Source organism: Lepisosteus oculatus, chromosome 3, assembly GCF_040954835.1.
Source record: "Lepisosteus oculatus isolate fLepOcu1 chromosome 3, fLepOcu1.hap2, whole genome shotgun sequence".
Taxonomy (NCBI): Eukaryota; Metazoa; Chordata; class Actinopteri; order Semionotiformes; family Lepisosteidae; genus Lepisosteus; species Lepisosteus oculatus.
In genome coordinates this window covers 74,952,126-74,976,872 of record NC_090698.1, presented here as the reverse complement: position 1 = coordinate 74,976,872, position 24,747 = coordinate 74,952,126, and the positions used below count along the sequence as shown (strand labels likewise).

General features: G+C 46.8%; 2 protein-coding genes across 3 annotated transcripts in view; one reads left to right on the top strand and one right to left on the bottom strand.

The window, feature by feature from the left end:
• LOC102698393 (dedicator of cytokinesis protein 2-like) overlaps positions 1-24,747 on the bottom strand; it is a 257,475-nt gene that overhangs the window by 132,525 nt on the left and 100,203 nt on the right. The window lies entirely within an intron of this gene.
• The window catches only part of LOC107079089 (INSYN2B protein), an 81,577-nt gene that overhangs the window by 50,042 nt on the left and 6,788 nt on the right, over positions 1-24,747 (top strand). The window contains exon 3 of the mRNA XM_015360851.2: positions 496-570. Coding sequence (XP_015216337.2) covers positions 496-570 — 75 coding nt within the window. The remainder of the gene's footprint in view (positions 1-495; positions 571-24,747) is intronic.

Genomic DNA, 24,747 nt, shown 5'->3' with positions numbered 1-24,747 from the left:
GAGCTGTGTGGAAAGCCATCCTGCTGAACTACAGCAGCTGCGTCTCTGAAACCTGTTATCTCGGTGCCCAGGACTGTGTCAGTGAGGGAGCTGGATACACAGAGCGCTCCTCACATTACGAGATTGTAAAAATGTAAGGATTTTAGGATTGTTGGAAAGTGTGATATGAAAAAGACTTTTGCTGCCCCACACCTGTGTCCCAGTGATGTCTGTTACATGCCCATGAGCAGCTCTACAGGGGCTTTCCAATCAGAGGACAGACGATGCTCAGTTATCCTCCTTCTCCAGAGCACATAGCCTGCAGCAGCAGTTAAAAGCCCTGCGATGTTCCTCCTGCTCGTAGTGATTAGTCACACTGTGTGTGTTCTGGAGAAGGCTGGGAGCATCAGTGACAGGGGAGTGAGGGCACCTAGCTCAATGGGCTACTCCACCATCTTCTGCAGCATTTCCTGTGTCTGGTCTTCTGTCTGATAAAGCTGTGTCTGTCTGTTTCAGGAGACACTCCTACAGGACAGGACAGGACATCGAAAACTGTGGGACCTGCCGAGACTGTGCCTGTATCATCTACAGGTAGGGCTGTGTCCAACTCCTTTCTGCGCCACCTGCAGGATTCCTTGCTCATCAGATGACATGGCTTCTGGTTGCACGCACCAATTAGACAGGGTTAATGCTCGATGAATCACCAGAAGTTAAATAATTAAAGAAAAGAATACAACAAAAAATTAAAAATATAACATTTTTGTCACTCTCATTAATTCAGTGATGCCTATATATGATCTGAATGTTAACAGTGACAAGGGGGGATAAGGGAGGGCTCTGTATTTGTGTTCTGTTTGTCCTGAATATTTCTACTCCACTGGTGACGGGGAGCAGGTTGATGCTATCTACAACCAATCTGTTTCGCATTCACTGTATGTACAATAGATATTGTCTGTGATTTCCATTTCATAAAGGAGGCTAAGAAGTAAAAACAGAAGACATTCTGAGGGCCAAGTGATACATTGCAAACCCTAGATCCGGCAGTGGGTAGGAGAGGCATGATTATTACACACGATACTGTCAGAAAGCATGGGATGAGTGCTTTGCATTTGGCAAGTTGTTGGAAATTCTTAATTAATCTGGGCCAAAGTCTACCTAATTTGGAAAAGGACAAACTCCTGTTGTTACAAAATTTATTCATCTAGTAGGATCTCAGCTGAGCTTCATTATTCCCTGGACAGGGATCCTGGCTGCTACATCACAGTGGTGCTTCTCAGTGAAGGTGCTGTCTGTTCCAGTAGAAACTGAGCAGTGAAACTCACCAAGGGCAATAGTGTGCAGGCAACACAGACTCTCACTGCTTCCTCACCGAGGCCTGATAGTAAACAGGGAAAGAGAGAGAGTGAAGGACAGAAAGAGGGGGGTGTGCTGGCATGTCTTATATACACAGCCAGAGGGAGAATCCAAGCTGTGCTAATATTGTCTTCCAGCGACCTTGGGGAACTGTGCAGAGCAGCTGTCAGTCCCATTATCATCTCCCTCATCACTCAATCCTCTGGAACAGGTTAACTATCCTCCTGTACCCATGTCGCCTCTCACCCATCTCCGGGCTGCTAATACGATGTACAAGCAAGCTTTAGAACAGCTTTCCCAGTGATTCATCACTGGGCAGGTTCATTGCAGGTTCCTTTATGCCACAGGGATATTCTGGTCACGTTTTGCCGGTTATATCTGCCCAGAACAAACGTGTCTGGGAATTCGACTCCCCTGTATGTAAATCATGTGTTTCAGTTTCTGTGAGGTGGGAATCAATACATGGAGCTGGCAAGGTCTGCAGATGATGGCGAGCAATGCGGTTCTTAATGAGTCCATGAGATGTACTGTACAGGCTGTAGATGCACTGGAGGCACAGACGTCAAGGCTGGATTAACAGAGCAGCAGGAATGGGTGCCCGCTGACAGCTGGCCTAGAGGCTGTTGATATCACAAGCTTGTATGAGGTCACTAGAAACCAGTCAGAATCATTCCCAGTTTCAAAGGCTGGCTGCAGAGAAGGGTTAGGAGATAAGAAACACTTTGATCTGTAAAACAAGGGGAAGGCTTAAAGAAGGTCTTTGATATCCTGAAATAAGCTGGCTACGTCAGCCTCAGACTCTACCGCTGCACAGCACTCAACACTGCTGTCTCTCTCTCAGCCTGCAGTACAGCATGCTAACTAAGCCGCTCATTAACCACAGGTAGTGGAAGGATAAGTGTAAGGTGTTTGAAAGGCATCAGTCACGCTATCGAGAGTCAGAGCCCAGTAATGAGCAGTGGCGCGCGCTGCTGACACACCTTCCTCTCCCACAGACAGGCTTGTCCCAGGCTTGCACGCATCAGCTCAGAAGAAGCTATGATACAATTAGGGTTCTCAGACAAGGGATACGGATGTCAACCTGTCGGGGACCGCTGTGCATGTGCTGTGCTGATTGTTGGATTAGATAGATACTGTACTTTCTTGATCCCGTGAGGGAAATTGCAGTGCAACAGCAGCTTAACACAGTCAACACAGCACAGTGTAACGAATGATACAATAATAATAATACAATACATACAATACAATCAGTACTGTGAGAAGTGCACTAAGAAGAGTTACTCACAGCCCAGAACACACAGAGAACAAACAAGAATAGTACACAAAAAGTTGTATTGCACAACATACTGTTAGTATAAATATAAATGTAAATGTATAAACTGGAAGGCCAGATGTAGCAGACAGTTTAATGTTCTGTCCAAAAACAGGTCAATGTCAATGTTGCCCCTGCCCAGTCACAAAGTGGATGCGTTGTACAGTCTTATGACAGAAGGCAAGAATGACCTCCTGTAGTGCTCCCTGTCGCACTGTGGTTGGATCAGCCTATTGCTGAACGTGCTTTTAATTTCCACAAGCATGTCATAGAGGGGATGGGAGACGTTGTCCATGATGGCCTCTAGTTTGGACACCATTCTCCTCTCAGCCACTACCTCCAGGGGTCCAGGCCAGATCCAATGACTGTAATGGAAGTGTTCTTTCAGGACCCTATGAAGACGACACAATCCGGGCTAGAGTGAGGAAAACATGGGGGAAAAAGCATCCGGGAGTCGGGAATGAAAACGGGGGGCGTGTCCATGGTGCGCATGTGTTTGGGGAGGTGTGGCCGAGGCAAACAGTCCAGAAGTGAGTACAAGGGGGAATCTGAGACAAAACAAAAGTCCAAGGCCGGGCGGTCCATCCAAGACAAACAGGATTAAAAACAGGAACCGGATCAGGACAGGCATGTAGACGGGAACAGGAACAGAAACTAAAAACTTGACGGGACCAGGTGCTTCCAGGTCCCAGACTCACCTGGTACGGAAACCAATGCAGAGCCCAGAACAGAGTAGGCGTCTGACTTTTAAGGGGAACTGAAAAGGGGGCTGGAACAGGGAGCAGGTGTGGGAGATAAGTAAAAAAAAAGGAAGGACTGGAGCGTCCTTAAGATGAGGGGTTTATGAACAAGACAATGACTGAACTTGCTCTTTTGATGAGCTTGTTCAGCCTGTTAGCATCCCCTGCTCTAATCCCAGAGCCCCAGCACACCACCGTGTAGATAATGGCACTCGCTGCAACCGACTGATAGAACATATGGAGCATCTTACTACACACATTGAAGGACCAGAGACTCCTCAAGAAGTAGAGTCGGTTCTGACCCTTCTTTAAGATGGCCTTGGTGTTCTTAGATCATTCCAGTCTATCATCAATGTGAGCGCCCAGGTACTTGTATGAGTCCACTATCTCTACGCAACTCCCATGGATGTAGACAGGAGGAGGTTGGACCCTTTTCCTCCTGAAATCTATCACCAGCTCCTTCGTCTTGTTACATTCAATTGCAGGTGGTTCTCCCCACACCACTCTACAAAGCTGCTGACCAGTCCTCTGTACTCTTCCTCCTGCCCACCCTTGATACAAGTTACAAGTGCTTGTAGTTTCAGTGAGCAGCTGGTGGAGGAGCTCCAGTCCTATCCTTTGAAGCACTGTAGGGCAGGAGAAAGGAGGTACAGAGATACAGGGTTATGAAGCCGATACCCTGGCTTCTGTCAGGAAACAGCTCAATGAGACCGTTAGATCCACTAGCTAGTAATGTAAGCATGTAAGCCTCTTGTCTGTGGCTGCTTTCATGTTCTAATGGGACACCCTGCAGGGGATGAGAGACAGCAGGAGGGCCAGGCTTTCCCCCAGCCCTACAGGAATCCCACAGACAGGTACAGGAGACCTCTGGTGGGAAAACAAGCTCTCTGAGACATGGACATCGTGAAAGGAATCACTTTCATCTCCCTGAAGTGGCTTTTCTGTTATCAAACATCACATACAACTTCTTGCTAATAATTCAATTTCCTGTAACACAGGGACACCATGTAAAGCAGTATATTTCACTTTGTTATCGATTAAAGCAATACATTCAAATTATGTGGCAATATTGCCTGAGCTCTGCTCTCAGACAGTGTATGCAATTTACTTCCTTTCATATTTCTGAAGAAATTCAACACGCTCACAGGGTCACTCTTCTTGCACATACAGGGACAGGGATGAAAGCTCAGCTCCTGCGCAGCCTGGTCTTGCTGTTTCAGTGCTCAGCTCCTACTCTTCATTATTCTGAAGGGCCAGGGCCCTGTCTGAGCAGAGATCGGACAAGCGTCCCTCAGTGAATGTTAAATAATTCTGGTGTTTAATTCTGTCATCCTGCTGTTATGTTCCAGGAGCACTGTGTTGTATAATAATATAGTAATGACTTCAGACTCACCACCTCTCTGTCTGAACTACCACTCTTGTCCTTGTGCTCAGCTCTGAGCCAGTAACAAGCAGTATGATACAGTATGATTTTACTAATGAGGTGCTTCAGGTCATGTTTTTTTACAGCTGGAGTATAATTGCCATTAATGAGTATTAATAACCATTAGGTGTACAGGCAGTTTCCTGCGCTCAAGAACCCCAGAGCTACCTGAGAACCAGGAGAACCTTGCCACCTAGACACAGCCCTTCATTAACAAGAGGGCCGCAAACACCAGTGTGTCCTCCTTCAGAGCCCCACCTCGCACAATCAGCCCCCGTCATTCAGGCGGAGAGTCACTGACCGTTGGACAGGAGCTGCTTGCTCCTTCTGCCTCTGCACTGCACCCTGGTGATGGACCTGCACTCCTGGGCCCTGCTGGGGAGGGGGCCATCAGAGCAGAGCAATGCCTGTGCGCGATTAACAGAGCAGCTGGGATTACTGAGGGTAATGTCCCATAAACTCTCTTTATAGCTCATAAAGTACAAAGTCATATAAAATCAATATGAATACAACCAGAGCAAGTACAATGCACTGAAAAGGGAAAAATTGCTCAGGGAGCCTGATCTGCTCCAGCCTCTCTCCCCCGTTACCTTCTCTCCATCCCTCCCCTTCCTCCCCCTCTTCCTCAGCTCTGTCTGCTGCAGTACTTCTCCTTCTCTGTGTCTCTCTGACTGACAACCAGCCAACCTGTCATCCATTTTTAAAACAAGAGGCTTAGAGAGGAACTGGCCACAGGTACTGGCAGAGGTGATGATGATGAAAAAGTTCAGACTCAGTCACAGAGGAGGAGTTATCGCATACCGAGGAAAAAGCAGCCCGAAGTTCGCTTTCAGGTGGCAGATGTGTGCTTTGAAAGGATACAAGAATGACGATGAATGAGAACAGAGGATGAATCTAGTTCATTTGCTAGTTAAAATCCTCCTGAACACCTTAGCCTTTAAAAAGTATCTTCTATAAATTCAGCCTTTCCATCTTTTTATCTATAGTGTAATAGTGTCGGGTTCGAAAGGGTACTGCCTGAACACCGACAGAGCACTTCTTGTCCTTGGTCAGGGAGTGAGCAGTGTGCCGGTGTGTGTCTGGAAGGGTGATCGTTCTTTGTTGTACTAGAGGATTGTATATTAAAGAAAAGAATAATCCTTCTGTAGCTGTCTCGTAAACGTTCCGGTTCAGAGCTTGAACCCGTCCGCGATCTCGTGTTGATCTTCAATAGCAGACCTGATGAGCCTCAAGTGCTGTAGCTCCGCATTCCCACACGCTGCGGTGTAGGGAGGGCAGTGGGAGGTGTGCTCCACTTTCACAATAGTTTGTGTTTCTGCTACCTGTAAGTAACACTTTGAACATTTCTACATTAAATGTCATTTGCCAGGTGTTTGCCGGTCTTGAATTTTGTCAACATGTTTTTGAATTCAACTTGCTGCTTCTGTTATCCCTGCCAGTGTTCCTAACTTTGAATCCTCTGCAAACTGCATCAGAAACCCGATGGATAGAACCCTGTGGTACTCCATTATTACATCATGCCAGTTTTGCGTTCCCCTCCTATCCTTACTCTCTGTTTTCTATGCTTAAACAATTCAGACTTTGCATTTCTCCAAAGGCCTAGTGCCTGGATATTTGAGATTTAATATTTTATGAGTCAAAAGTTAAAGAACAAGACTACAAGATTATCTAGAAAAAAGTATTATTAGATTATTAAGATGCCACGGACCCCCGGTACTAAAATTCACATTCCTCACACATACTGTAGGAATCATAGGCTCCCTACAGCAAGAGCTGTCTGTGTCCATTTCAACTGAGGGTGGAGAGGTCACCCTCTTGCACTACGGCAGCAAGAAGCAGTTAAATTACAATGAAGCTAAAAGACAATGGTGAAAACCTGCAAGAGGACAGAGCACCAAGACTCAAGACAAAATACCTGCTGAAGACAGCCAGTCAAAACTGCTGTCTTGGATGCTGATTGTGTAACAGCTACATGTCAGAATTAGAGGCTGTTGCAGCAATGTGTAACTTAAATGTTATGGGAGTCACCTGGATACAGTAGCAAAGGAAATAATGAGACACTGTTCAAGACGGGGCAGACACCTAGCTAATAAGTATATTATAGATAACTCCATAATGCTACATTGAGAGAGCAGGCCCGTGCACTTAGCTAAGCAAATAAATGGTGCTGAAAGCAGAAAAAGCAGAACAGCTTCTTATTTACAAGCCTCCCAAGCATTGATCTCTTGTATTTTTTCCATCTCTAAAAAGAAGCAGAACTGCAAAATTGTAATGGCCTGTACAGTAATTGCAATAGACTTTTGAACTGTTTCACTACTGAATGTGCTAACACATCTACAGTAAGCAAACTGGAAGAGTAATGTTTTTCACCTTCAGTGCTAAGGTTTCTTCTCTTTGTCTGCAGCTGGAAAGGAACTTGCCAAAACAGATTTTTTTTCTTGTAACTTCTCATCAGCCTTGCAGTGATGAGCAACCTCATGGGAACAGACCCCACACTGGGCACACCAGGTCTGACCCTGTGCTAGGCACCTATTCACAATCAGCACAGGAGCATTCTTATGGACGCTTGTCACTGAAAAACTTGGCTTGGATACCAAGACTCCTGGCACCTACTGTATGTACTTTAGAATACTTGTGAAAGAGCTTTCTAAATTCAAAATCAGTTGCAGTGAAGATTTTCGGATTACTTTCACTCAAGCTGTGATTTTAAACCTTTGTCTGAGCCAGTGTTGTTGGTGGAGTATCCAGTATGAGGATTACTGTCTGATCTCTCCATAGTTGTCCTAATCTTCTCTGCCAAAGGCTGTTTATCTTTTCACATCCCCTGTGCTCAACTTTCTGCAGAGGGCTGGAGAACACAGGGCTGCTCTGAGGTCTTTCAGTCTTCTTAGTGTTGTGAATTCCCAAGTTTTTATCACATGAGCGTCATGGTCTAATTCCATCAAAGATACGGAACGATGTTTAAATCCTTACCCTCTTCTCTCCTTATCAGGTCTGATAGGTCTGAGTGCTTCTTAAAGCTCGCTAATCCGGCCCCCAGCCTTGTACCCAGGCAGAGGTGTCCTGATCTCGGCTGGGCTGCTCAGTGGCTGGATCTGGCAGGTACTGTAACTTGCCAGAGATACACTAAATGCCCGTGTGTGTGGCTGGAGAGGGGACGGCACGTTTGAAGAGTGTATCTCCCCCAGGTGATGTGCCACAGACACCCCGGCACTGAGACTCCACACTGCCAGAGGCAGGACTGCCTGTGCTGTTGATCAGAGGCGTGTATTGAGGATTTAACAGGGCAGAGTGTGATTTTCAGCACTAACACGGTGGATTCAATGACAGGTATAAGGCTCTCCTGAGTTGCACACCAGGGTGTCAGTCACTGATCTCATGCGGACATGAAGACCTCCACCTCTTTACCTGTAGTTGTAGACTAGCGCCAGCCTACAGACTGAATACGCTGCACAGAAACAGCGGACAGAGCTGGATATGAGAAGGGAAGGGAAACAATATGCCGGAAGGAGCAGGTTCTGCAGCAGCACAGCTGTAAGATAATGAGAAGTGCTGTTGGTACAGCGACCGTCAGCAAGAACACGGCTGGGTCTAATCATTCCTTACAGAAAGAGAAAGAAAAAGATTTCATATATTCTTTTCCTAGTTTATGCAGCTCTCTTTAAAGGGATTTTATCCACAGCAAGATTTATTGCAGATCTATGAAGAAATAGTAAAATTGTACGGCTGCAGATCTAGACTTTGACAATGTGGGCGTGGGAAAACGGAAAATAAATACATGTATATTTTATTAACAAGCGCAGTATAGAAGAAGTTATCTACAGTAGGTATCTAATTTGCTCAGGGTTTGGAACTGGAACCTGCAACCCCCTAATCATAGGCTGGCCTTGGAGTAGGACAGTGTGATCATGGAGACAAGCTGCAGAGAAGGGGTGGCTGCGCAATGGACACTTCCCTGAGGTCTTGTGTCAGGGAGGTTCAGTACTCGCACTGGGAGGTCTTGTGTCAGGGAGGTTCAGTGCTCACTCTGCGAGTTCTTCTGTCAGGGAGGTTCAGTGCTCGCACTGGGAGGTCTTGTGTCAGGGAGGTTCAGTGCTCGCACTGGGAGGTCTTGTGTCAGGGAGGTTCAGTGCTCGCACTGGGAGGTCTTGTGTCAGGGAGGTTCAGTGCTCACTCTGCGAGTTCTTGTGTCAGGGAGGTTCAGTGCTCACTCTGCGAGTTCTTGTGTCAGGGAGGTTCAGTGCTCGCACTGGGAGGTCTTGTGTCAGGGAGGTTCAGTGCTCGCACTGGTAAGTCTTGTGTCAGGGAGGTTCAGTGCTCACTCTGCGAGTTCTTGTGTCAGGGAGGTTCAGTGCTCGCACTGGGAGGTCTTGTGTCAGGGAGGTGCAGTGCTCACACTGGGAGGTCTTGTGTCAGGGAGGTGCAGTGCTCACACTGGGAGGTCTTGTGTCAGGGAGGTGCAGTGCTCATTTTTGGATCTGGTGACAAGGGTTCAATATCCAAAGGGATCAGTCTACATTCTATATATAACAATAGCTTTGTAAACTGCAGATGGACATTATATTCAGTTACAAACAGCAGAGAAAACTGGCTCTGGAGTTAAAAAAAAGCTTGTTGTGCTCATTGAACAAGTTTGCTTGTTAGTTCTCAGTGAAAAATAAGTTGAGCCACGACCCTGGGAAGAGTGCTGTGCTATTGCCGTCACTGGAACGGACAGGTGCTGCCTGCAGTCAGCAGGGCCGTGCTTACCCAGCCACAGAGAAAGATGAGCAGCCTGAGAGACATAGTATCCAGGTCTGTGACAACACTTGATGTTCACCTGCTTTGGCGAAGCTTAATTTTGACGTTAGTGTGAATTAGAGAGATGGGAGCACGATATGCTCATAGTCATACAGTATGTTCTCACTGCCTTTGATCCTTTTTCCCTGTGATTTTCACACTCAAACATTTGCAACCAAAACACCAAAACACCCATCCTCATACACACCTCTCTCTCGGTTCTCAGCGCTCTCTGATTCTGTCTCTCTCCATGAGCCTTCTTTCGCTTAACTCCCTCTTGACTCTGAATTTCTACAGAACTGCTCCAGGTATGGCTCTATTTGTATTCCATGCACAGTCAAAAGCAGCATGCTTTTAACGACCATATACATTTTAAAAGCCAATATAGCTGTCTAGAATAAACTAATGATCCTACAGAATGTCTCCTGATCTGTGTACAGAAGTGAAACCTTGTCTTCATATCAACATTTATTAATGATAATTAACAAAATTAAATTTCTGACCTTCGGACAAATACTGCTGTACTGTATATCACAGTTTTGAAACTTTCATCTCTCAAATGTACAAATGTTTGAAACAACGTGAAACCCCTCTGTTTTAAAGTTCTCCCTTAGAGACTGGAGTAAGATGGAAATACTGTATGTTACATGGAGAATCTTCTATGAAGAGCTTGTTTGAAGGAATCCAGCCCTCGTAGTTGAAATGGGAGACATGCTGCTGGGCAAAGATGGGCAGGACAGAAGCTGTGGAGCTCAGTCTTCCAAGCCAACCCTCTGAATCACAGCTCAGCACCATTCCTGACTCTCTCTTACCCTCAGGGGTCCTTTCACTGTTTCAAACTGCCTCCCTTCAAAGCTCCAAGCAGGTGCTCTGGTCAGATGAAACCAAAATCGAACTTTTTGCCCACAATGCAAAACGATATGTTTGGTGTAAAAGCAACACAGCTCATCACCCTCAACACACCATCCCCACTGTCAAACATGGTGGTGGCAGCATCATGGTTTGGGCCTGCTTTTCTTCAGCAGGGACAGGGAAGATGGTTAAAATTGAGGGGAAGATGGATGCAGCCAAATACAGGACCATTCTGGATGAAAACCTGTTGGAGTCTGCAAAAGACCTGAAACTGGGACGGAGATTTATCTTCCAACAAGACAATGATCCCAAACATACAGCAAAATCTACAAAGGAATGGTTCACAAATAAACGTATCCAGGTGTTTGAATGGCCAAGTCAAAGTCCAGACCTGAATCCAATCGAGAATCTGTGGAAAGAGCTGAAAACTGCTGTTCACAAACGCTCTCCATCCAACCTCACTGAGCTCGAGCTGTTTTGCAAGGAAGAATGGGCAAGAATTTCAGTCTCTCGATGTGCAAAACTGATAGAGACATACCCCAAGCGACTTGCAGCTGTAATCGCAGCAAAAGGTGGCTCTACAAAGTATTAACGCAAGGGGGCCGAATAATTTTGCACGCCCCACTTTTCATTTTTTTATTAGTTAAAAAAGTTTCAAAAATCCAATAGATTTCGTTCCACTTCACAATTGTGTCCCACTTGTTGGTGATTCTTCACATAAAATAAAAAATTTATATCTTTATGTTTGAAGCCTGAAATGTGGCAAAAGGTTGAAAAGTTCAAGGGGGCCGAATACTTTCGCAAGGCACTGTATATCAACACTGAGCTGAAACATTCAGAGGATGCAACTGAGAGAAGATTGGTTTTACTCTTGATGTTGTACATGTACAGTATAAGTGGGAACAGAAACCACAAATGACTTTTATATCCTTGCCTATGTCAGGTTCTGGTAAAGCAGTTAATTTGATAAAATGATAAAATAGAGAAAGAAATTAAAACAGTCTCATAATGTTAAAGCAAATTATGTAAATGGTTTTGTTTCATCATAATGACCTTGTATTCGCCTGAATCCATGCCAGGTGCTGTTCTGTGCATAATTGTCACTGAAAATACTCTTTTGAGATGATGAAAGCTACAGCTTCATCTTTTCTAGCACCAGCCCTGCCACTGCAGGGGTCCTCTCCCACTGGGCACCTGCGATAAACTGGGCTCCACTGTACTGAGCTCTCCTGCACCAAATCACGGTAGACATCACCCCACAATTCAGTGACGTCCGGTAGTTTGCCTGTAGCCGTGCACTGATGTGCTCAGGCCAACCTGATGGAGGGAAAACCCCCTGGCCATGAGGAGGAAGTAGATGGACAGTGGGATTTAAAAGGTGATGCCAAGCAATGTGTGCCTGAAAGGAAGATCTAATCACCTGTATTCATACAGGGGTCCACGGGAGGCAGACTTGTATCCGCAGAGAGACAGGCAGGTGCATTGTCTGCACTGAGTCTGTCAGTGAAGATAATTGATCGCATCCTGACCAAACAGCCCTGGCGTTCTCCTGCCAACTTGAGAACCCATAGAGCTGGCAAACCAGCACTGGATTAGGAGCGCTCACTCAGATTTGAAGAGCTCTGTGGCTGTGCAGCAAAATGTTGTCAGTGAGTTCAGTGTACCTGAAGGAGGAGATTGTGCAGTGAATGTCACGAGAGGAACAAACTAACGAGGCCAATTACTGGCAAGGCTATTACAGCTGCTTCACTGTTGTTACTGCTTGACTCCTGCCAACTTCTACTGCCAGAAATTAAACTATTACACTATTGCTCTTTGAATGGAGAGCTGCTTTGGTGAATGTTTGCTGCAAAGGAACAAGTACAGTACATCCCACACTGGAAACAGAAAGGAGAAACACAGCATTTCAGTTGTGTCACTCACCTGAGGAAGGCTTAGCGCTTAATACTGTAGACTCAACACTCCATGGGCTCACTACTATTACTGTTACTGCTCATACAACTGGTTCACTCTTATATTCACAACCCCCCCTTCTTGTATATCATTAGGTTGCTTTAAGTCATGCGATAAGGGGATTCTAAAAATGCCCTGTGAAGATGAAGATCCTCTCTGTTTTAAAGGGACACCACTGTGCCACAGGGAGTGCAGTAGTGCCAGGCTGAAGGGGTAGTTACACCCCTTTACAGATGAATCTCAGCTGAAGGTTTCAGTAATAAACTCATTTTTTCAGTACTTCCCTACAGGATGTACATGAGTAAATGCCATATCTATCTACCTCCTGCAGATTTTAGAGACCTGCTTCAGCAGATCAAAGACCCAACAACAGTACAGATTTAGAAACCATATCAGAACAATGAGGATGGAGCTGCACTGTGAAGTCAAAAGAACGTCCAGACACAGGAGTCAGCCACTGTACATAATTCATTCTCTCTCCTTTACTTCAGTCATGCTCTGTGTAAATAGCACCATCTTAAATCCTTCAACTGGGAGCAAGTACTGGGAGCAGTGTCCACAGTGTGGCCTGGCAGAACACCATGAGCTCAGACAAATCTGAAGAACATCAGATAGGCACTTTGTGATTTAACTTGTTAGAAGAACACAGAGAATCTGCACTAGACTGCAAAGTTAATGTAGATGAACCAGATACAGAATACAAAATTTTAGGATTTTTTTATGTGCTCTCAGTGAAAATGCTTTGTTAGTAATCTAATGTGTAGAGACATTTGGATAGACAACAGTACACATGCAAGAGAACACCCAACTCTCCCGCCTTAGTGCTTAACCAAACCATGGGTGTTGGTAGCTCTGCAGGTGGAAGGGGAGACCCCTGTGCTTCTGGCTACAAGCCCACACTCTGTCATATGGTGTTGGGTCCACATGAGTTTGACAGTTTCGAGGTCACATGTCACTATTTTAGGTCATGCTCTGCTGGTTTACATTTACTTATCTCACTGTCATTAGTGTTTCAGGATTAGAGGCCTGAAACCTTGAGCAGTCTGTTCTCAGAACTGCCAGATCATTGTAACAAGCCCATGAAAGACCATAACACTGACCCTGGCCAAGGTGAGTGAATTATTCTTTAATAATTAACCTTGAGTGGCATACCTCACCTGCTCATATTGGTTTATAAACCACGGTTTGCTCCTTCACAAACACTAAAGAGAGACACTAGTGGCCGCTTGGTCCTCCTTCAATAAGACAGAAGTTCTGAGTGTCCTCCTGACACAGAGCCAGGAGGCTGAGGTCAGGGCTGCTCTTGTCTTGTATGGTGAACTGTCTCACTGTGTAACTGCTGTAACTTTTCGTTCAGGAAGGTTCTGTAATTACCTGCTAGTTTCATTCCTCCTATACTGAAGGCCATCAGACCTGGCCCCAACATTCCCGCTAGGACCTGACCCACACCTTCCCTGGGAATCGGGCGGCTTTTCTTCTGCTGCATTTAGCCAGGGATCCGCCTGAAAACCACTTTCTGCGTGGCAATTGTGTGCAGGTGCAGACACAGTAATCAGGGCTGAAAGCGCCTGTGTTCTGCCTCCTCTAAGATCTTCAGTGTCTGCATTCAACAGGATTTTGTTCAAAGGCACCAGAAGACTAGCTGTCTAGCAATTTCTGTCACGCTGACAGAGACGAGAGGCGTTTGATATTTAGCTCAAAGATTTGAAGCTTTAAGGCTGGAAGCTTTTATTCTCCAATAACTCGACACTCAGTAGCCATTCAACAAAGCGGTGGAGACTGACGGGAAAGTGATGCAAAAGTTCTGTGACTAAGGAAGCAGTTTGCAGAGAACAGTGGATTCGTTAAACTTATTCAATAAATTTAACAGGTTGATTGGCCTTATTTCTTACAAATTACTCACTCGACTGACTTACAGTAAAGTGGTAAAGGAAAGCGAGGGATCATGTTTCCACAATAACATATGGTTTATAGGTCACCTTTTATCCTTTTTAAACCCTTTTTACCACCTTTTTAAAGGGACAGATCACGAGGAGGGGGCTGGGAGGCCCCAAAGAAAAAAAAAAAGGAAATGTCTAGGAAAAGAAAAAAGAAATTCAGAGCACCTGGATGTGAGGAAAGTTTTTCAATCTAAAACTCCTGCACTAGCAGGTTATTACAATGTTCTCTCTGTGAAAAGACTACATCTCCACCTCTGGGTATCGATAGTCACCGGACAAGTCCTACATTCTCCAAAGCCTCCTTCTCTTAACTCTGTAGTTAACAGCCGCAGAATCTCAAAATTGTTAGGGGACACTACCGTTTAGCTTTACGTTACAGTTTAGTACTACATTAGCATTATGTAGAAATCTAAACATTCTAAGGAAGCTACTGGGTACCTTTGAGGATATTGAATACTTGAATCAGATCCCTGCTTAGTCTTCTCTGTTCGGGATTAAAAAAGGTTCCGTTCCTCAGCTCGTCAGTGCAGGGCAGTCCTGTAAGACTGTATCTAGTGGTTGTTCTCTGGAAAAATCCCAGAAAAGAGTCATTTCTTTTTATAAAAAATTGTACTCTATATTGTAAAAGAGGTTGTACTGCAATTTATACAGAACAATCCTTAATTTCAATTCTACAGTTTAAATACTGTATACGTCTTGACATTTTGTTTGTCTTCTTTATGACAGCATAAAAATCCAATCTTTTCCACCTCTTTAAGTTTCCTCTTCAAGGTCAGTGTTTTCCATTTTTATTTATAGGTTGTTTTTGTTACCTGCACAAACAACCTGCGCTTGTGTCCGTAAGCTGTTATCTGCCAAGAGCTTTTCTAGTCTTCAAGATTATTTATATTAAAGTCCAAGTTTAGGAGTTTGGACAAATCTTCAATAAACATATTCTAATGCAATATAGTAATTGCATTATTTCAATTTACACCAAGAATAAGACTGCATCAGTTGCTCCTCTCTGACTTGGGTTAAGAACCACATCATCATGTGGGAAAGTTTAATGTAACCTCCAAGACATATAACATCACCTTTCCCACACTCCTTCCTGATCCAATCATTCAGCTAAGAACTGCATCGGGTGGCCAATACCTGCAGTTACACCCTTGCAATAGCAGGAAAATTCACACCTAGTGTGTTGAGTAGCTTAGTATTAGAGTTCTGGGATTCCGTTTGTTCAGTACATCTTTTTAGAGTACTGGGCTGCGGTGTGTTCTGTAGCTCAGTGTCAGAGTGCTGGGCTGCATTGTGTTCAGTAGCTCACTGTCAGAGTGCTGGGCTGCAGTGTGTTCAGTAGCTCAGTGTCAGAGTGCTGGGCTGCAGTGTGTTCAGTAGCTCAGTGTCAGAGTGCTGGGCTGAAGTGTGTTCAGTAGCTCAGTGTCAGAGTGCTGGGTTGCAGTGTGCTCAGTAGCTCAGTGTCAGTGTGCTGGGGTGCAGTGTGTTCAGTAGCTCAGTGTCAGAGTGTGGGGCTACAGTGTGTTCAGTAGCTCAGTGTCAGAGTGCTGGGCTGCAGTGTGTTCAGTAGCTCAGTGTCAGAGTGGTGGGGTGCTGTGTGTTCAGTAACTCAGTGTCAGAGTGCTGGGCTGCAGTGTGTTCAGTAGCTCAGTGTCAGAGTGCTGGGTTGCAGTGTGCTCAGTAGCTCAGTGTCAGTGTGCTGGGGTGCAGTGTGTTCAGTAGCTCAGTGTCAGAGTGTGGGGCTACAGTGTGTTCAGTAGCTCAGTGTCAGAGTGCTGGGCTGCAGTGTGTTCAGTAGATCAGTGTCAGAGTGTGGGGCTACAGTGTGTTCAGTAGCTCAGTGTCAGAGTGTGGGGCTACAGTGTGTTCAGTAGCTCAGTGTCAGAGTGCTGGGCTGCAGTGTGTTCAGTAACTCAGTGTCAGAGTGCTGGGCTGCAGTGTGTTCAGTAGCTCAGTGTCAGAGTGGTGGGGTGCTGTGTGTTCAGTCGCTCAGTGTCAGAGTGCTGGGCTGCAGTGTGTTCAGTAGCTCAGTGTCAGAGTGGTGGGGTGCTGTGTGTTCAGTCGCTCAGTGTCAGAGTGCTGGGCTGCGGTGCGTACAGTAGCTCACTGTCAGAGTGTGGGGCTGCAGTTTGTTCAGTAGCTCAATGTCAGAGTGCAGGGCTACAGTGTGTTCAGTAGTTCAGTGTCAGAGTGTGAGTCTGCAGTGTGCTCAGTAGCTCAGTGTATGAGTGCTGAGCTGCAGTGTGTTCAGTAGCTCAGTGTCAGAGTGTGGGGCTACAGTGTGTTCAGTAGCTCAGTGTCAGAGTGCTGGGCTGCAGTGTGCTCAGTAGCTCAGTGTCAGTGTGCTGGGGTGCAGTGTGTTCAGTAGCTCAGTGTCAGAGTGCCAGAATACAGTAGTTTTGTGTACAAGCCCAAGCTCTTCCAGACAGAATCTGCTGACCTTTGAGTGACTTTTTCACATCAGACCCACTAAAGATTTCCTTTCCCTTTGAGCAAATGAAGATGAAGCTCATTACACTACTGCACTGAGGCTGCCCTTTCCAACAGCCTGTTTACTACTCAATTATCTTTCGCATGAAAACATGTAGTTAACAGGAATATATTAACTCATGACACTTAGTTAGCAAAGGTCACACTGAGAAAAACAATATACAGGTCGCTCTCCTATTCACACATCACTGCGAAGAGCTTCCTGACTCACAACCTGCCATCTCCCTTTCTACTTCACAAATACACATCTACTGCAGGACAGAGTAACTAAAAAGACAACATGAGCTGCAGCTCTGTTTCTCTGCCTGTCTCTCTATTACTTTTCTCTCTCTATTTAACAGCAGAGCTAAGAGAGTGAGCAGAGATACTGACACGGAGACTCAACATAATATCAGTAAACTACTACGCTGCATAAATGAAGGCATTAAACCCGAGGCAAGAAAGCTAGATCATGGAAACAGCTATTAAGTGTCGTGTTAGAAACAGCTTCTGCATCTTCAGCAACTCCTGTGCCTTGTGTTGTCAGTACTTTCCTGTCTTTGCTTTTTCTGGAGTTTATACTGTATGTAGCTTTGTGTTGGGAGAAGCAACAGTTAAGTTCATCAATATTTAAAGAAAGGTAATAAAGATCAATAATTATTCTTTGTATCACAAAGCTTCCCATAGTGCTTCATACAGTATATTAGAGGGGTCTCACTTCTGACAGCAGACTGGGTGGAAATGTGGGAAACTGTTACTGTACATCAGGTGAATTTAAGGAAGGTCAGCTGGAGTTTAGGATGAAAACCAGGGTAAACACTCTTACTCTAACTAAAAGAACCAAGAAGTCTTTAATGAACAAGAAGTCAGGACCTTAGTGTCACGATATTAGTTCCCTCTCCTTAAGGGTGCTCCAGCCCTTTCACTCAAGACTGTATTCTATGCACCTGCTTCCTATTCCCAGCCCACCTTAAAAGCCAGGCGCTGACGCTCTTCCGGGCTCTGCATCTGATTTCCGTATCGTGCGAGTCCGGGACCTGGAAGCGCCTGGTCCCGTTAAGGTTTTAACCTCCGTTCCCGTTCCCCGTTCCCTGTCCGCCGGTTCCGACCCGGTCTTCGTGGTTTTTTAATTCTTTGTTCTGATGGATCTCCTGGTTTTGGACTTACCCTTGTGTTTTGGATATTCCCAAAGGACTACTCTCTCGGATTGTTCGCCTCGGCCACGCCTCCCCCGTGCACCAGCGCACCTTGGACACGCCCCTCTGTCTTCAGCCCCGTTTTCCTGCATGACGTTTCCCCAGTGTTTCCCCACTCCGTCGGACTGTGTCGTCCGCATAGGGTCCGGAAAGAACTGTTCGTTACACTTAGTTTGTCAACCAAACCGAGGCGCTGGATATGCAATTCAAGTTCAAAATCAGCAACACTTGCAGAGGCTATCGAGAGGTCTTGAATCCCAGTACTGCCCAGGCCCGGTATTGCCTGGCTTCCAAGCTCATTCAGAGCAAGTGACTCCTGGAAGACAGTGTCACTCTCAGGAAGAAGTTGACGATGAGCTCATGTTCTTTGGAATATTTCTCTCTTTCGCCAAACTTTTACCTTTCCATTGCTTTGGTAAAACTTTATTTCAATCTCATCTCTACATAAGAGTATCCTCACCCTCACACAAGGGAGCAGAGCAAGACAGAAAGCCCAGGAGATAGAGGACATCCTCACACAGGGGGGCAGAGAGGGACAGACACCCCAGGAGAGAGAGGGCACCCTCACACAGGGGAGCAGAGAGGGACAGACACCCCAGGAGAGAGAGGACACCCTCACACAGGGGAGCAGAGAGGGACAGACACCCCAGGAGAGAGAGGACACCCTCACACAGGGAAACAGAGCAGGACAGACAGCCTTTGGCAGCGACGCCTATCTGCCAGGTGTATTTTGCACTTTGTATGCTGTTACAGCAAGGAAAGAGAGTGATGAATTGTTACAACTTTTACTCCCTGTAGGCTTATATTCCAAAAGCAATCTACAGCTTTATTGTTTTTTATTTCTTTGGTTTAGTTTTTGTTTTTAATAAATGAAAGCACATTTTGTTTTGGAATGGACAGAGGCACTCAGTTCAGTTGTAGACTAAACCCTGATACCTTGTGAATCAAAATGAATGAACTGTGAGATTTATGTACATTCATCATTTACATGAAAAACACTCATTTCTGCAGCAACCTAAAGCCCAATTCCCAAAGCAGCCCACTGCATAGAAATTAGTAGCACAACCTTATTGTGCTATTTTTCTCAGGTTAGATGTGAATAGAGAGATGTGCGTTGTAGAGAAGCTGGATCCATTGGAATGTTAGAGTTATCATACAGTGAAAACATGACTTACAACTTTTTAAGTAACCAATTAACTTGCACATGGACATCTAGGGAATTGCGTCCTGCGTGTGACTCTTATTAAACCAGACAAGCATGACAGGATGTCCCTCTCCTCTGAGCCCGAGCCTGACCCGCCGTATGTTCACAGATACATGTTTCACAGGATCACTGGGCAACGGAGTACAAATAAAGGCATCAGGAGATCTGTGAGATGTGAGGCACTTTATCGAAAAATATATTTGAAACAGAGAGGATGGGAGCAAAGGCAGTAACTTCAACTTGAAAAGAATCTTCTCTTCTAGCTCCTTTGAAGTCCTGCTTTCTAGTGGCTGTTTCCCTGAACCCTTTCCTCCTTGGCACCGCTGGCAGCACGAGTGTCCGGTCCGTGTCTGTGCCACGCGGCTGATGGCAGTGCCAGGCCCTCCTGAGCTCATGGCTGAGGCCACAGCCCTGCTGCTCACACTGCAGCTCAACGAGTTGTCAGCTCTCGATAATTAACCGCGACACAAGAGGACATGGCGATCTGCAGTCACAGCTGCTCCTTCATGGATCTTATTTCAGGCTTCAAACATGCTCTCCATGCTGCTTAGTCACTATTAATAGCAAAATGAGTTCAGACAAATCTGCAGAAACGTGCCTTAGGTAAGATCAGTCTTATGGCTTTGCTGATAACATAGCACCTGCTTCAGATTAAGGAAAAAACCCTTAAGCCTTTTGCAGTTAACAGTCTTACTATATCATTTAAAAATGAGGGGGATTAAACTACATTTCAAGCCATCTGTAGTTCTGAGGAAATCAAACAGAGAGCCATAAGGAAGGACACCGTCTTCAAGGCAGCTCTGCTAGGAACAGAAGCTTGATCCACAGCACAGAGGCAATGTGCAGACAAAACTTATAAATTCCAACATAATTTTGCCAGAAAGGTCTGAGTGTCACAGCTCCTTCACTGCAATAGAAGTGAGCAGACACAGACACAGGAACATTTGGGAGCCTGTCTTACGCAGATATTCAGGCAACTTGCAAATACACTCTTAATGTCAAGGGTGCAGAAGTGTTGGTGAAAAATCTGGACATTTCCACATGACTTGAAAGTGTTTCTTCGAATTGAAGGCGCTGCTGTGCAATTTCTCAGCTAACAGAGCCTTGGATTTCCCAGCTCCCTCTCGGCTCTGGAGCTGGACAAGCTCATTCCGAATCCCTGTGCAGTCTGCACAGTTGCAGTACTGTATGTCACATATCCCGAGGGAAAAGGTAGGGAAAAGACCCTATGCGGAGTCAGAGAGAGAAAACTGAATTCTTAAAGCAAACAGGAAGCAGGGACAGACGTCATCCTTTGCAGTTCGCTCCGTTTTCTCACGTCCTCTTTACCTCTCACTGTATCGCTGAGGACAGTGTCATGTTGAAAAGGTCACTGCTCCTGCCGGAGTCTCACATTTCGGACACATGCAGGCCAGCCTGCTGCAGGTAAGAGCAGTCCAGACTGAAAGGGTCCTGGAAAGAGCAGATTGCCCTGAAATGTTGATCACCCAGAAAGGTGGAAAATCTATTCCTGGGTGTAAGGGAATGTGCTACACTGACAGGATGTAGGAACTAAATCTTTTTAGTCCTGAAAAGAAAGGACTATGAAGGGACATAAAAGAAGTATTAAAAATCCTCAAAAACAAAGGCAGTCTGTCCAGAGGACAGCTTCAGAATGAACAGTGAAACACAAGCGGAAATGATGTGGACATGGACAAGAACAGGAGGCATGTCTTTACACAAAGAGTGGGAGTATTAAGCAGGCTACCCAGACTTATTGTTGAAGTCGATATCCTGGTTTCTTTCAAGAAATATCTGAAAGACATTCTTGGATCAATTAACTACTGATGACCACCGCCCTCAACTCTCCACTCCCCCGTCTCCCAGTACAGCTCCGCCCTCCTCCTTCTCCCAGTACAGCCCCGCTCTCCACTCCGCCATCTCCCAGTACAGCTCCAACCTCCACTCCCCTTCTCCCAGTACAGCCCAGCACTCCACCTTCTCCCAGTACAGCCCTGCCCCACACTCCCATTCTCCCAGTGCAGCCCCAGCCCCCAGTCCCCCGTCTCCCAGTACAGCCCAGCCCCACACTCCACCTTCTCCCAGTACAGGCCCGCCTTCCCCTCTGCCTTCTCCCAGTACATCCCCATTAGCATCTACCCTGTCAATTTCAGCTTCAGTTTTCTCAAATACAGCCAGAAAACCAGATGGATATCCCAGCTTTGCCAAAGCAATAATCCCTCATCACTGGCAGATACTTCTTACATGAATGAAACACCTTTCAGTTCATTCGTTTTTTATACAGTACATTATTATAATTCTAGGACTCACCCTTCTCACCCTGCCCCTACCCCCACCCTCCCTCTGGCCCTGATAGCAGGGGCAGAGGGACTGGCTAATTATTGAGAACAGGCAACAGCCAAGCACAGAAAAGCAAATTATCTAAGTTATAAAAAGCATTAATGTTTTTCCTCATGGCCAATTTAACATGCATTTTATTTTTATTGGTAGCTGTAAATAGGACAGCAAAAGGATTGACGAATATCTTTGCGGTCTCTCCCACTGCTCATCCATCACAAAGCAATCACAGAGCTCACCCTCCCCCCCCATGTGCCGTCTGGGGTGTTTTGCTTCTGAGTTGATGTGCAGAGAAGGCGGCTATCCAAGCAGCACCCACACCAGCCTGCTCTCACACCTCTGCGGTCTGTCCCCTCATGCACCCAGCCTGCTGCTAGCCATGTGAGCTCTCTGTCTGTCTCCTCTGCCACAGAGGGCGAGTCCCAGAGCACAGCGGGGCCACATGTTTTCAGGTCTCAGGATAAGGACATTAAAAGATTTTAATTAAAAAACTTAATTTAATAACTACGAGGAAATAATTCATTTCAGGGTGTTTTTAATGTGCTTGTAGTTAATGCAGCACTTGGAGACAGAGAGGACTGTCCGTCCAACAGTTCTACCCACTGGCCCACACTGCCTCCTTCTCTCTGGGCTCTACCCACTGGCCCACACTGCCTCCTTCTCTCTGGGCTCCAGCCACTGGCCCACACCGCCTCCCTCTCTCTGGGCTCTACCCACTGGCCTACACTGCCTCTCTCTCTCTGGGCTCTACCCACTGGCCCACACTGCCTCCCTCTCTCTGGGCTCTACCTACTGGCCCACACTTCCTCCCTCTCTCCGGGCTCTACCCACTGGCCCACACTGCCTCCTTCTCTCTGGGCTCTACCCACTGGCCCACACTGCCTCCCTCTCTCAGCTCTACCCACTGGCCCACACTGCCTCCCTCTCTCAGCTCTACCCACTGGCCCACACTGCCTCCCTCTCTCTGGGCTCTACCCACTGGCCCACACTGCCTCCCTCTCTCTGGGCTCTACCCACTGGCCCACACTGCCTCCCTCTCTCTGGGCTCTACCCACTGGCCCACACTGCCTCCCTCTCTCTGGGCTCTACCCACTGGCCCACACTGCCTCCCTCTCTCAGCTCTACCCACTGGCCCACACTGCCTCCCTCTCCTCTGGGCTCTACCCACTGGCCCACGCTGCCTCCCTCTCTCTGGGCTCTACCCACTGGCCCACACTGCCTCCCTCTCTCTGGGCTCTACCCACTGGCCCACACTGCCTCCCTCTCTCTGGGCTCTACCCACTGGCCCACACTGCCTCCCTCTGTCTGGGCTCTACCCACTGGCCCACACTGCCTCCTTCTCTCAGCTCTAACCACAGGCCCACACTGCCTCCCTCTGTCTGGGCTCTACCCACTGGCCCACACTGCCTCCCTCTCTCTCAGCTCTAACCACAGGCCCACACTGGCTCCACTGCATTGCTAGCTGATGGTACTCAATAACATGACTTCAGTCTTTTCACACTGAGGATATAGAAAACTTTGCACCATCAAAGCTTTGGTGACAGAAATGAACTCAGAGAGAACTGAGATAGCTAACCAGGTATCAGATTTAGGTTGAGTGTCATCTGGATAGAAATGATCATTCTAGCTGTGGGATTTCAGTTCTTGACCAGAGGCGATCACTATTCAAGCCAGGCAGAATGAGGTTTGTTTATAGGGAGCTTCTGCCAATGGTAATAAGGTGGCACCACTGACTGCCAGACCCCGATTGAGTACCAGGAGTTAGCACTGTGAACTCCTGAGCTCAGGGAGAGCTGGAGAGACATCAGTATCCTCTTCTCAGCTGCTCTCGGACTGCCAGCAGATTCTCACACATCTTGCCTTTATGTAACACGAAAGGTCAGTTTTAATTCCTTTCGTCCAGCTGAATCTTATAAACCCACAAAGCAGCGAATACTGAAACTGCATTCTGGCTCTAAAAAATTACTGTGATGCCAAAATACAATGGGCATGTCATTCCAGCGCTTCAAGTCAGATACATGTGAGGAACTATGATAGTGCCAGAGTTCAGATACATACGAATTCCCCCGGACAGCTTGGAAGTGGACGGATAGGGATGTGAGGGACACGGTTCCCTCAGTCCCAGGGGAGTGCAGATGCTCAGCTCCTGGGCATGGGCATGGGGAGTCAGCCTCAGCTCACTAGCCCCGTTTCTATGACTGGAGGGCACTTCTGTCTAATAGACCTCTAACATTTCTGTGCAAGTGTTTGTTCCAAACCTAACCCTACCCCTAAGCTTCTGGGACAAGAACAAACTGATGCAGAGAGAACTGGCGACATCTCACCTCAGGAAGAGCTACGTTCCCTCTGCAGACTGGAGTTCTGGGACTCAAGAAGGGGAGAGACAGGAGGAGTGCAGAGATTTTCTCTGTTCTGACTTCTGTAAAGGGACTTTAAATGTCTTAGCAAAGAAAAACCCATGCAACACAGCCTGCAAATAGTGGGAAAGAGCATTGTGCATCAACATCAAGCACTGCTCTGGCCCTGCGGCACTCCCTGCATTCCTGTGCTGTGTGAGTCTGCTCAGTGGTGCCCCCTGCAGCCACAGCTGTCTCTCCCATCACACCGCCTGCTGCCTGATAAATCATCTGCACGCCACTTCCTCTGCCCACAGCACAGCCCAGGCAACAGCGGAGAAGAAGAGATCAAAATAAACAGCGGCGAAGACGAGGAAGAAGAGGGCGGAGCAAAAGAAAGAGAGGAAGACCGATTGGCTTGTGAGGCTCCAGCTCTCAACCTCTGTCAGAGCTGGAAGGTCATTTCTGCCTCGCAGGTGCAGCAGAGAAACACAGTTTGAAACCTGCCAGCGCTGACCTTTCAAAAAGCATTCTCCTGCCTGCCACAGCTCTCGGCAGGAATTCAGTTGTCAGTGCAGGTGAAAGGAGCAAGAGCCCCCAGCGGTCTGACTCTACAGCCACCCCCACTTCTGTCCACACTGCTGCTGTCTGAGAGAGTGGACACAACCCCCATCATTCTCACCACTGTCCACACTGCTGCTGTCTGAGAGAGTGGACACAACATCCATCATCCATCACCCATCACCACTGTCCACACTGCTGCTGACTGAGAGAGTGGAAACAACCCCCATCATTCCCTGGGGCGGAGCAGTTGCACTGTGGCTAAGGATCTGCGCCTGTGGCTGGAAGGCTGCCGGTTCAAATCCCATGGACAGCA